Source organism: Phalacrocorax carbo, unplaced genomic scaffold (genome assembly GCF_963921805.1).
Source record: "Phalacrocorax carbo unplaced genomic scaffold, bPhaCar2.1 SCAFFOLD_38, whole genome shotgun sequence".
Classification (NCBI taxonomy): Eukaryota; Metazoa; Chordata; class Aves; order Suliformes; family Phalacrocoracidae; genus Phalacrocorax; species Phalacrocorax carbo.
The window spans coordinates 27,029-39,025 of record NW_026990518.1 but is presented as its reverse complement, the minus strand read 5'-3'; the positions used below and the strand labels follow the sequence as shown (position 1 = coordinate 39,025).

At 73.4% G+C, this 11,997-nt stretch overlaps 2 protein-coding genes across 3 annotated transcripts; one reads left to right on the top strand and one right to left on the bottom strand.

Annotated features, from left to right (window-relative positions):
• Positions 1 to 42: 42 nt before the first annotated feature.
• Positions 43 to 9,494, bottom strand: ALDH16A1 (aldehyde dehydrogenase 16 family member A1). Its single transcript, XM_064440528.1, has 17 exons — positions 9,345 to 9,494; positions 8,460 to 8,562; positions 8,260 to 8,386; positions 6,658 to 6,836; positions 6,507 to 6,584; positions 5,919 to 6,106; positions 5,646 to 5,801; positions 5,354 to 5,545; positions 4,691 to 4,789; positions 4,428 to 4,564; positions 4,259 to 4,352; positions 4,003 to 4,088; positions 3,832 to 3,921; positions 3,535 to 3,715; positions 3,024 to 3,206; positions 2,254 to 2,376; positions 43 to 304 (listed from the first exon to the last, which is right to left on the bottom strand). Exons 1-17 carry the CDS (start codon positions 9,492 to 9,494, stop codon positions 146 to 148), a joined length of 2,325 nt encoding a protein of 774 aa, XP_064296598.1. The 3' UTR covers positions 43 to 145.
• An 11-nt stretch (positions 9,495 to 9,505) lies between these two features.
• PIH1D1 (PIH1 domain containing 1) lies at positions 9,506 to 11,997 on the top strand. Of its 2 annotated transcripts, XM_064440533.1 has the most exons (11): positions 9,506 to 9,560; positions 9,735 to 9,827; positions 9,926 to 9,989; positions 10,070 to 10,258; positions 10,340 to 10,401; positions 10,482 to 10,566; positions 10,866 to 10,959; positions 11,057 to 11,086; positions 11,216 to 11,306; positions 11,572 to 11,718; positions 11,858 to 11,997. In XM_064440533.1, the coding sequence occupies exons 2-11, from the start codon at positions 9,738 to 9,740 to the stop codon at positions 11,888 to 11,890; spliced, it is 885 nt and encodes a 294-aa protein (XP_064296603.1). In that variant the 5' UTR covers positions 9,506 to 9,560; positions 9,735 to 9,737; the 3' UTR covers positions 11,891 to 11,997. The 2 variants fall into 2 exon arrangements, with proteins under 2 accessions (XP_064296603.1, XP_064296604.1); XM_064440534.1 differs by lacking the exon at positions 10,070 to 10,258.

Here is an 11,997-nt window from a genome sequence, read left to right as displayed (position 1 = left end):
GGGCCCCCCTCCCCAGACCCTTCCACGGGCAGAGACATGACACAGGCGGGAGGGGGGTTTATTGGGGTCGGAGCCGCAGCCCAGGGCTCAGTTTGTTGGGGGGGGAGTGACAGATCAGGGTCACCAGAGGTCAGGGGCCAGGGGCTCAGGGCCCCCCTCCGGGCACCCAGAGGCAGTGGGGGCGGGTGCAGCGCAGCTCCAGCTCCCGCTCAGCACTGGGGGGGGGGTCCTGCCCCGGCCCCCCCAGGACCTGACCCGGGACCCACACGTGGGTGACGCTCACAGCCGAGGCCCAGTCAGGGTCCTGGGGGGCCGGGGGAGGGGCTGCTGGGGTGGGGCATGGGAAAGGCCTCCCCCCCCCGTGCTGGGGACATCCCCCTCAGCCCCCCCGCCACAGGCCACCCCCCGTGCTGGGGACATCCCCCTCAGCCCCCCCGCCACAGGCCACCCCCCATGCTGGGGACATCCCCCTCAGCCCCCCCGCCACAGGGACCCCCCGTGCTGGGGACATCCCCCTCAGCCCCCCCCGCCACAGGGACCCCCCGTGCTGGGGACATCCCCCTCAGCCCCCCCGCCACAGGGACCCCCCGTGCTGGGGACATCCCCCTCAGCCCCCCCGCCACAGGGACCCCCCGTGCTGGGGACATCCCCCTCAGCCCCCCCGCCACAGGGACCCCCCGTGCTGGGGACATCCCCCTCAGCCCCCCCCGCCACAGGGACCCCCCGTGCTGGGGACATCCCCCTCAGCCCCCCCGCCACAGGGACCCCCTGTGCTGGGGACATCCCCCTCAGCCCCCCCGCCACAGGGACCCCCCGTGCTGGGGACATCCCCCTCAGCCCCCCCGCCACAGGCCACCCCCCATGCTGGGGACATCCCCCTCAGCCCCCCCGCCACAGGCCACCCCCCATGCTGGGGACATCCCCCTCAGCCCCCCCGCCACAGGGACCCCCTGTGCTGGGGACATCCCCCTCAGCCCCCCCGTGCTGGGGACATCCCCCTCAGCCCCCCCGCCACAGGGACCCCCTGTGCTGGGGACATCCCCCTCAGCCCCCCCGCCACAGGGACTCCCTGTGCTGGGGACATCCCCCTCAGCCCCCCCGTGCTGGGGACATCCCCCTCAGCCCCCCCGCCACAGGGACCCCCCCGTGCTGGGGACATCCCCCTCAGCCCCCCCGCCACAGGGACCCCCCCGTGCTGGGGACATCCCCCTCAGCCCCCCCGCCACAGGGACCCCCCCGTGCTGGGGACATCCCCCTCAGCCCCCCCCGCCACAGGGACCCCCCCGTGCTGGGGACATCCCCCTCAGCCCCCCCCGCCACAGGGACCCCCCCGTGCTGGGGACATCCCCCTCAGCCCCCCCGCCACAGGGACCCCCCCGTGCTGGGGACATCCCCCTCAGCCCCCCCGCCACAGGGACCCCCCCGTGCTGGGGACATCCCCCTCAGCCCCCCCCCGCCACAGGGACCCCCCCGTGCTGGGGACATCCCCCTCAGCCCCCCCGCCACAGGGACCCCCCCGTGCTGGGGACATCCCCCTCAGCCCCCCCGCCACAGGGACCCCCTGTGCTGGGGACATCCCCCTCAGCCCCCCCGTGCTGGGGACATCCCCCTCAGCCCCCCCGCCACAGGGACCCCCTGTGCTGGGGACATCCCCCTCAGCCCCCCCGCCACAGGGACCCCCTGTGCTGGGGACATCCCCCTCAGCCCCCCCGTGCTGGGGACATCCCCCTCAGCCCCCCCCGCCACAGGGACCCCCTGTGCTGGGGACATCCCCCTCAGCCCCCCCGTGCTGGGGACATCCCCCTCAGCCCCCCCGCCACAGGGACCCCCCCGTGCTGGGGACAACCCCCTCAGCCCCCCCGCCACAGGGACCCCCCGTGCTGGGGACATCCCCCTCAGCCCCCCCGCCACAGGGACCCCCCGTGCTGGGGACATCCCCCTCAGCCCCCCCGCCACAGGGACCCCCCGTGCTGGGGACATCCCCCTCAGCCCCCCCGCCACAGGGACCCCCCGTGCTGGGGACATCCCCCTCAGCCCCCCCGCCACAGGGACCCCCCGTGCTGGGGACATCCCCCTCAGCCCCCCCGCCACAGGGACCCCCCGTGCTGGGGACATCCCCCTCAGCCCCCCCGCCACAGGGACCCCCCGTGCTGGGGACATCCCCCTCAGCCCCCCCGCCACAGGGACCCCCCTTGTGTCCCCCCACCCCCAAGTGCCCCCCCGCCCTCTCCCTCCGTGCCCTCCATCACTCACCGCACCCCCCCCGCAGAGCCACAGCCCGTCGGGCCGGTGCCGCTCCAGCGACACGCCGGCGCCCCCGGCCCCCCCCGGCAGCACTGCCAGAGCCCCCCCGGGGAGCCCCGCAGCCACCAGTGCCTGGGGACAGACAGACAGACAGCCGCCGTCACTGGGTGGGTGGGAGGGGCGGGGGCGGGGGGGGTCCGGGACAGTGACGATGGGGGGCGGGTCACAGAGTGAATGGGGACAAGGGGGAGGCCAGGGGGTCCTGGGAGCATCACCAGAGAATTACTGGGGGTTCTGGGGGATCCCTGGGAGGGTCGGGGGGCTCCCGGGGAGGTAAGTAGGGATTTCTGTGGGGGCTTGGGGGGCAGTGAGCAGAAGAGGGGATCGCAGATGGGCTCCTGGGGTGCCTGGGGACACTCGGGGGTCCCGGGGGGGTCCCGGGGGAAGTCCCGGGGGGGGGTCCCGGGGGAAGTCCCGGGGGGGGTCCGGGGGGTGTCCCGGGGGGGGGTCCCGGGGGGGGTCTCAGGGGGGTGTCCCGGGGGGTGTCCTGGGGGGTGTCCCGGGGGGGGTCCGGGGGAGGTCTCAGGGGGGTCCGGGGGGTGTCCCGGGGGGTGTCCCGGGGGGGGGGTCCGGGGAGGTCCCGGGGGGGGTCCGGGGGAGGTCTCAGGGGGGTCCGGGGGAGGTCTCAGGGGGGGTCCGGGGGGTGTCCCGGGGGAAGTCCCGGGGGGGGTCCGGGGAGGTCCCGGGGGGGTCCGGGGGGGGGTCCCGGGGGTCCCCACCTGCCGCAGGCGCAGTGCAGAGCCAACGCCGCTGGGGGGCGCCACCACCACGAGCCCGTTGCCCAACGCCAGCGCGGGGGGGAGGAGCTCCAGCGCGCGCCGAAGGGGGCGGGGCCCGCTCCAGGCCACGCCCACCACCCCCAGCGGCCGGCGCGTCACCAGGGCCCGCCCACCAGGCACCTCCTACGGGAGTACGTTGGCCACGCCCCTGCCGAGGCTCCACCCCAGGCACAGGTATCACCCGCACCCCTTCTCCACCCCCACTGGTCCAGCCCATCGCCCCACCCCCTTGTGGCCCCGCCCAGTGGTTTCACCCCACCCCTTCTGCCCCACCTTGCTGCCTGGCCCCACCCCCTGCAGCACCAAGCCCCACCCTGAAGCACCAAGCCCCGCCTACTGCTGCACAGTCCCACCCCTTCTGCCTGGCCCCACCCCCTGCAGCACCCGGCCCCACCCCCACGGCCCCACCCTCAGACTCCACCCAAACCCCACCCCTGCAGGCCCCGCCCACCTGCACGACCCCACCCATCAGCTCCACATGCGCTGCCCACCGCAGCAGCGCCGCCCGCAGCCGCCCGTCGTCGCCGTCGTCGCCGTCCCTCTGGGGGGGCCCCAGGGCCCCGCCCCCCCCCAGTGCCGCCGCCGCCCCCCGCAGAACCCGGGCACGCGCTGCCCCTGGCAGCCGCCCCCACCTGCGGAAGGACCCGGGGGTTTGGGGGTGGGAGCCCCCCAGGAGGGACCCAGGGGTGGGACCCCCTCCCAGGAGGGAGCTGGGGATCTGGGGACCCCCCACAGCCCCATCGCTCACCCCAGGGCGACACGGCGGGCGGCCTCCATGGCTGCGGCGACGTCAGCGGAGTCGGGGGCCGCCACAGGACCCCCCGGGACTGGCTCTGGGCTGGGGGTGGCAGGGTCAGGGGTCAGAGGTCAGGGCTCAGCTGCAGAGGTTCCCCGAGCTGCATGGGGGGGTGGGCATTACCTGAGCTCCTTGTCCAGGAGGGTCTCGGGGGTGTTCCCTGGCCCCCAGGGGGGCTCCCAGGGGGGACACCCGAACTCTCGCAGCGCCTGGGGGGGGCACAGCCTGTCTACACCAGGATGGGGCCCCCCCAGCTCCATGCTGGGGGCCACAAGACCCTCCTGGGGCTCCCCCAGCCCGCCCCCAGCTCCCCCATGGCACCCCCAGACCACCTGGGGCCACCCCAGCCCGCCCCCAGGAACCCCCCAGGACCCCCCACCTCCAGGCCGGCGCCGTCCCCGTCCCCCCCGGCGCAGCCCCCCATCGGGTCCAGCAGGTTGAGCGCGTTGAGCCATACCAGCCCCAGGGGCAGCCTGCGGGGTCAGGGGTCAGAGGTCAGAGAGATGGGGGCCAGGGTCATGGAATCGGGGGTCAAGGGTCAAGGTCACCTGCCGGCCACGTCAAGGGCAAGGGTCACGTCCTGGGCCCAGACGGCGCCGGCGGCCACGTGGGGCAGCCCCGAGGCCACGGTGACGGCCTCCCCCGGGGAGCGCACGGGCAGCAGCACCAGCACCGGTCCCGGCACCTGGGGGGGGACACACGCATCAGCTGACCCCCACCCTGCGGCCCCGCCAACACCCCCTGCCCGGCACCCCCTCCCCATTTTGTCCTCCCCCACCCAAGCTCTTGCCCTGCCCCCCCCAGCACCCACCGGCTCTCGGAGGCAGCGCGAGGTGGGGGCCACCCCCGTGATCAGGGTGGGGGGGTAGAAGCGCCCCCCGGGGGGCAGCGTTACCGGTGGCTGGAAAACCTAGGGGGACGAAGGACCACGGTGTCTGGGTACCCCCAAACCCCCCAGAGGGGACCCCGGCATCTGGGTACCCCCCAGCAGACCCCACATCCCCTGACCCGGCCCCCCCAATCCCCCCCAGCTCTGCTGTGCATCCCCCAATGTCCCCATAGACCCCGCAGCTCTCATGCCCCAGCCCCGAGCTCCTCTACGACCCCCATGTCCCCTCCCACCTCAGCCACCATGCCCCCTTATGCCCCCCATGCCCCCTCCTCACTTCCTGCGCCCCCTTTGTCCCCCCTCAGCTCAGCCCCCCGTCTCCTGTATCCCCCACGCCCCCTCCCCCCTCCCTGTGCACCCCCTTTGTCCACCCTCAGCTGAGCCCCTCCATGTCTCCTGTGTCCCCCACATGCCCCCGTGCCCCCTCCCCGCTCCGTGCCCTGTGCCCCCCATGTCCCCCCTCACCTCAGCCCTCCTGTGCCCTCCCATGCTCCCCAATGTCCCCCATGTCCCCTCCTGCCCCCACTGTCACCTCCCACTCCCCATGTCTTCCCTGCCCCCCGCCACCTTCCTGTGCCCCCTTACCTCGGCCCCCTCCTCACACGCCGCCTGCACCACCCCCTTGGGGGAGGCGGCCGTGGGGGGCAGCGGCCCCACATCAGTGCCAGGGTCCAAGGGGTCCCCGACCCGCAGACCCCCCAGCCGGGCCCGGAGCCGTCGTCCCAGGGGTGCCACCACCCCCTCCTGCGCCAGCACCACGCAGCCCCCCCATGGGAACTGGGGACACGGGGGAGGGGGGGGTCAGGGAGCCCCCAGGACGCTCCCGGCCCCCCCCCCAGGAGACCCCAAACGCTCTGGGGCCCCCCAGCCCACGCACCAGCGGCGGGGGGGCCCCCATGCTCTCCACGATAGCGGTGGCCGCACTGTCCAGGTCGGCTGAGTCGAGGACGACGACGACGACGCGGCCCCCCCGGGCCACCCCCAGCCGCGGTCCCCGGCATGGGGACCCCCAGGCCACATCCTGCACCTCCTCCTGCATGGGGGGGACACATGTGGGAACATGGCGACCCCCCCGAACCAGTCCTGCCCCCCCTCCATGGGGAAATGGGGGACAAGGGGACACCCCCAGGCCACCCCCCTCTCCCCGTACCTGGTGGGCACCGAGGAAGGTGACAGCGGCGATGTGGGGGTGGGCGCAGAGGGCACGGTGCAGGCGGGGGGTCCCCGTCACCACGTTGAGCAGCCCAGGGGGCAGCGCCCCCCCCTCCCCACTCAGCTCCGCCACCAACAGCGGCGCCAGCGGGGCCTCGGCCGGCGGCAGCACCAGCGCCGCGTTGCCTGCGCAGGACGCCTGCGTCCCCCGGGTCCCCATCCCCCCCACCCAACGCTGGGGGTCCCCGGCCCCCCGCAAACGCCTCCATCCCCTCACCGGGCGCCTGGGCCCTCCCAGACACCTGGGTGTCCCCCTGGACACCAGAGTCCCCCTCCCAGATGCCTGGGTCCCCTCCCAGATGCCTGGGTGTCCCCCCGGACACTGGGTTCCCCCCTCCCAGACACCTGGGTCCTCTCCAGGCACACCCGGGTCCCCCCACCTGGACACTGGGGTCCCCCCCTTGGATGCTTGGGCACCCTCCCTGGGCATTGGGGTCCCCCCCTTGGCTGCTTAGGCCCCCTCCCTGTGCACCGGGGTCCCCCAAACACCAGATACCCCCCCCCCATTTCTGGGGGGCCCACTCACCCATGGCCAGGAGAGGTCCCAGCTTCCACAGCAGCGCCGCCAGGGAGCAGGGACCCGACATGAGGATGGCCACCACCCCTGGGGACAGCGGTGGGGGCTCAGCAGGGTGCCGGGGGGTGCTGGGGTCCCGGGGCTCCCGGGGAACACTCACCGAGGGGGGCCCAGCCACCCAGGCCGGGGGGGCCGAGCTGGGCCCACCCCGCCGGCACCCGCAGCAGCCGCAGCCCCAGCTCCAGGTCGGCCCCGAGGGCCTGGGACAGCGGCCGCCCCCCCGAGAGAGCGGCCACCGCCCCCATCCCCGCTGCCCCCCGCTCCAGCGCCGCCGCCAGCCTGGGGGGAGACGGGAGGGGTGAGGGCATGGGGGGACGGGGGCGTGGAGGGACACTGGGGGGCACAAGGACATGTGGGGGTGCCCAGGGACACAGGGGGCATGGGGAGACATTGGGGGGCACCAGGGCACAGGGGGACATAGGGACACGGGGGGTGTGGGGGGACGCTGGGGGGCACGAAGGTGCATGGGGGGATGTTGGGGGGCACCAGAGCACAGAGGGATGTGGGGTACACAGGGACACGGGGGGTTTGGGGGGATATTGGGGGCACCAGGGCACAGGGGGACATAGGGACACGGGGGGTGTGGGGGGACGCTGGGGGGCACAAAGGTGCATGGGGGGATGTTGGGGGGCACCAGAGCACAGAGGGATACGGGGTACACAGGGACACGGGGGGTTTGGGGGGATATTGGGGGCACCAGGGCACAGGGGGACATAGGGACACGGGGGGGTGTGGGGGGACGCTGGGGGGCACAAAGGTGCATGGGGGGATGTTGGGGGGCACCAGAGCACAGAGGGATACGGGGTACACAGGGACACGGGGGGTTTGGGGGATGTTGGGGGCACCAGGGCACAGGGGGACATAGGGACACGGGGGGTGTGGGGGGACGCTGGGGGGCACGAAGGTGCATGGGGGGATGTTGGGGGGCACCAGAGCACAGAGGGATGTGGGGTACACAGGGACACGGGGGGTTTGGGGGGATATTGGGGGCACCAGGGCACAGGGGGACATAGGGACACGGGGGGGTGTGGGGGGACGCTGGGGGGCACAAAGGTGCATGGGGGGATGTTGGGGGGCACCAGAGCACAGAGGGATACGGGGTACACAGGGACACGGGGGGTTTGGGGGATGTTGGGGGCACCAGGGCACAGGGGGACACATGTGGGTGCACAGGGACATGGGGAGGGATGGGGGGGCACGTGGGTATGTTGGGGGGCACCAGAGCACAGGGGGACAAGGGGGGATGGTGGCGCGTGGGGGAATATTGAGGGGCACAAGGGTGCAGGAGGGCATGAGGGGACGTTGGGGGGCACAAGGGTGCAGGGGGGGTGTGGGGGGACATCGGGGGCACAAGGGTGAAGGGGGGCATGAGGGGACATTGGGGGGCATGTTGGGGGGCCTGGGGATGCAGCAGGAACACGCGGGGGTGCGCAGGGACACAGGGGGGCACGGAGGGGTGCAGTGGGGGCACCGGAAGGGGGAGGTGAGCCCAGGGTCACCTGGGGTCAGAGTAAGCTGGAGACAGCGGTGGGGTCATGGGCAGCCATGGGGTCACACAAGGTCACATGGGGTCACACAAGGTCACATGGGGTCACACCACAGGGAGGAGAGAGAGGACGTGGCACGAAATAAAAAGCCGTGGGGTGCACAGGGGTTGTGGGAAGCTCCGCAGGGTCAGAGGTCAGAGGTCAGGAGAACTCACCGCTGCAGGTGCTGGGCCCTCTGGGGCCCCCCCAGCCGCCCCCACTTCGCCGCCGCCGCCGCCGCCGCCTCCACGGCTGCTGCCAGGTCAGCCTCCTCCCCCTGCAGCACCGTCGCCAGCAGCCGCCCTGGGGGAGGAGAGGGCAGCCGTGACCCCCGACCCTGCACCGTGACCCTTGACCCCTGACCCCTGCGCCATACCTGTGGCAGCCTCCCGGCACTCCAGCGTCCCCCGTCCCGGCGGCTTCAGCCACGTCCCAGCCACAAAGTGCCCCAGGGCCCGGCCGTGGGCCTCCAGCCATGCCTGGGGGCCCGGACACATGGGACCCTCCAGTGGACGCTGGGGTCCCCCCGAGCGGGGACAGGGCCCGGACCCCGGGGTCCCCCCAAGCGGGGTCCCCGTGAGTGGACTCAGGGCCCAGGCCCCAGGGTCCTCCTGAGCGGGGTCCCCCCGAGTGGGGACAGGGCCCAGACCCCACGGTCCCCATGAGCGGGGTCCCCCCGAGCAGGGGTGGGGCCCGGACCTTGGGGTTCCCTCGAGGCTGCCGCCCCACGTGCGGCGGCCCCTCCCTTCCCCCCCCCGACCTTCGCCCCGCTGGAGGGACCCAGGCGTCCGGGCGCGGCCCCGCTCTTGACTTTGCCCTCCCCAACCCTTCCCAGGGGACCCAGGCATCCTTGCACCCCCAAGCCCCACCGAGGGGTCCCAGGTGTCCAGGGACCACCCCCACCTCCCGCAGGGACCCAGGCATCTGGGGGCCCCCATCCCCCCCCAGCCAGTGTCCCTCAAGCCCCCCCCCAGCCCCATGGGCCCGCCCAAGACCCCCCCAGCACCCCCCATGGGCCCCTCCAGTGTCCCCCAGATCCACTTACATCCCTCAGGACCCCCCACGTGCCCCCTCAAGAGCCCCCTGAACTCCCCAGGACCCCCTCATGGCCCCACAGCTCCCCCCCAGGACCCTCCATGGAGTCCCAGTGTACCCCTGGCCATACAGGCCCCCCCAGGCCCCCCCAAGGTCCCCCCCATAGGCCCAAAGGACCCCCCAGGACCCCCGTGTGCCCCTCCAGTGCCCCCCAAGACCCCCTCACCTCCCCCGGTGTGGCCCCCCCAGCTCTCGGCCCCTCCTCCATGGTGCTGAAGATCGCGGGGACCGGGGGGAGCCCCAGCGCCGCCATCACCGCCGCCGCACCAGCGAGACGAGCGCCTGGGCGGAGGGAGCGGCCCCGCCGCGGAACCATAGAGACGGGTCCCGTCCCCCTCCGCCGGAACCGGAAGTGTAGCGCAGCGGGACGGAGCGGCGGCCGGTAACGGCTGCGGGGTCTCTGAGGGGGTCATGGGGGGGTCCCTGAGGGGTCGCCGGAGCGGAGGCCCGGGGGGATCCCTGGGCCGGGGTGCGGCGGGGCCCGGGGGGCGTTGGGGACCGCTGGGCTGTCCCGGGCCCCGGTTCCCGGTTCCCCACGCTCCCCGCCTCCCCCCAGCCCATGGCGGCCCCCGCGGACCCGTCGCTGCTCTCGGCCGAGTTGGAGGCGGAGGAAGGGGATGATGAGGCGCTGCGGCGGCTCCTGCTGCAGGTGGGGCCGGGTGTGTGGGTGGGTGGGTGTGTCCCGGTGCGGGGGCGGTCCCGGTGCTGACCCGCGGCCTCTTTCTGCCCCCCACCCCCCCACCCCAGGCGACCCAGGACGATGAGGAGCACCCCCCCGCCGCCCCCTCCCGCGCTGTCACCCCGCAGCCAGGTAGGGGGGCTCCGGGAAGGGTTGGGGGGGGTCTCGGGGGGGCCAGGCCGCCCCCTGACCCCTGCTGCAACCCCCCTCAGGGCTGTGTGTGAAGACCCGGGCGGGGGGGGCCAAGGTCTTTGTCAACATCTGTCACTCGCGGGAGGTGCCCCCGCCCCCACCGTTGTCCCCCCCTGGGCTGCAGCGCCTCCTCCACGCCCCCCCCACTGCTGCAGGGGCCTTCCGCATCCCTATGAGCCTGGGGGAGCCCCATGCCGAGCTAGACCGCGGTAAGACCCCTCCCAGATCCCCCTGATCCCCTCCCCCGGCCCCCCAACCCACCCTTGAGCCCCCTCCCCCATCTCCCGCAGGCGGCCAGGGCTGTACCGCCTACGACGTGGTGGTGAACTCGGGGTTCTTCCGCACACTCCAGGTGAGGGGGAGCTGGGGGGGGGGATTGGGGGGCCCATGGGTGGTGTCAGGGGGCCTTAACCCCACCCCGTACCCCCACAGGCTGACCCCCTGTACCTGGAGTTCTTCTTGACGGTGGCCATGGAGGGGCTGTCGGAGAAGTACGGGGTGGAGCTGGAGCTGACTGGTGCGGGGGACTGGGAGCACTGGGAGCAGCTTGGGGGGGGGGGCGGGATGGGCAGGTGGGGATAGGGAGAACTGGGAGGACTGGGAATGGCTGGGGGTGGGATTGGGGTGAGAGGAGGGAACAACTGTGGACACTGGGAGCTGTGGGGATAAACTGGGGGAGTAAAAAGGGGAGAGAGTGAGGATAGGGCGGATCTTGGGCTGGGAGTGTCATGGGATGGGGGTGTTGGGGGGTTTGGGATGTCAGGAGAGGGGTTGTGGGAGGGGTGCACACCCCCATGACCCCCCCGGCCCCCCTAGGCTGGCGGGTGCTGAAGAACCGCAAGTTCATGGGCTCCGTCTCAGCCCAGAACATCCGGGCGCGGCCCCGGCCCCGCATCCAGGAGCTCGAGGGGTGAGTGGGGCTCCCCCTGAGACCCCCCCCACATTTTTGGGGTGCCCCAGCCCCCCCCATCTCCCCCCACCTCCCTCTGACTTGTCTCTCCCCACAGCCCCCTACAGGAGCCACCGCCACCTCCCAGGTAGGAGCCATGGGACCAGGTGGGGACAGGACCCCCCTGCCCCAGGACCCCCCTGCCCCAGGACCCCCCTGCCCCAGGACCCCCCTGCCCCAGGACCCCCCTGCCTGACCTGTTCCTCCACCCCCACAGACCCCCAGGACCCCCCCAGTTCGTGGTGGTGGCTGAGCCCTCATCTGAGCACCCGCAGGTGCTGCAGGCACGCATCCTCCTGCCCCATGCTGTGAGTTGGGGGGCTGGTGTGGGGTCGAGGGGGGCTGCTATGGAACTGGCAAGATGGTGTGGGGCTGGGGTAGGCCCTGGGTGGGGCTGCTGTGGGGCTGGGAGAGGCACTGGGGGGGACTGGGACAGGAAGTGGGGGCATTGACTTGATCCTGGCGGGGGTGAGGGGGTCCCTGTAAAGGCTGGGGGTGTTGGGGGATGCTGTGGGGTGAGGTTGGGTGTGGGGCTGTCTGACCCCACCCCTGACCCCACCCTGCCCCACCCAGGCAGGGGCGGGGTCTCTGTGGCTGGGGCTGAGTGAGGAGCGGTTGGTGCTGAGGGGAGCAGAGGGGGCTCCCCACCTCCTGGAGCTGGGGCTGCCCCTCCCCGCCGACCCCACCCGCTGCCACGCCCGCTTCCACCGAGGCACCAAGGTAACTGGCACCATGGGAACCCGGTAATCTCCAACCCTGCCCACTGCCCCGCCCTTAGCCCCACCTGTATCACCAGTGTAGTGATTCCTGGGTCCCCGCTGCCCCCAGCTGACCCTTGAACTCTGACATCTCCCCCCAGGTCCTCACTGTGACGATGCCGCTGCAGGTGTGAGGGGGCGGGTCCCCCCTCCCCCTGCATGCCTGGGTCCCCCCGGGTCCCCCCTTGTTCCCTGATCCCATTTTTTTGTACAAAAAACTTGGAATAAAGCGTGACCCGGA

Bases quoted from the DNA above. Each gene is read 5' to 3' on its own strand.
- ALDH16A1 (XM_064440528.1), bottom strand. From the start codon at position 9,494: ATGGTTCCGCGGCGGGGCCGCTCCCTCCGCCCAGGCGCTCGTCTCGCT. The intron at 5,802-5,918 runs GTACGGGGAGAG...CCCCCCATGCAG, and splicing joins CCTTCCTCGGTGCCCACCAG to GAGGAGGTGCAGGATGTGGC. The intron at 2,377-3,023 runs GTGGGGACCCCC...GTCTGTCCCCAG, and splicing joins CTGCACTGCGCCTGCGGCAG to GCACTGGTGGCTGCGGGGCT.
- PIH1D1 (XM_064440533.1), top strand. From the start codon at position 9,738: ATGGCGGCCCCCGCGGACCCGTCGCTGCTCTCGGCCGAGTTGGAGGCG. The intron at 9,828-9,925 runs GTGGGGCCGGGT...CCCCCACCCCAG, and splicing joins TGCGGCGGCTCCTGCTGCAG to GCGACCCAGGACGATGAGGA. The intron at 9,990-10,069 runs GTAGGGGGGCTC...AACCCCCCTCAG, and splicing joins CGCTGTCACCCCGCAGCCAG to GGCTGTGTGTGAAGACCCGG.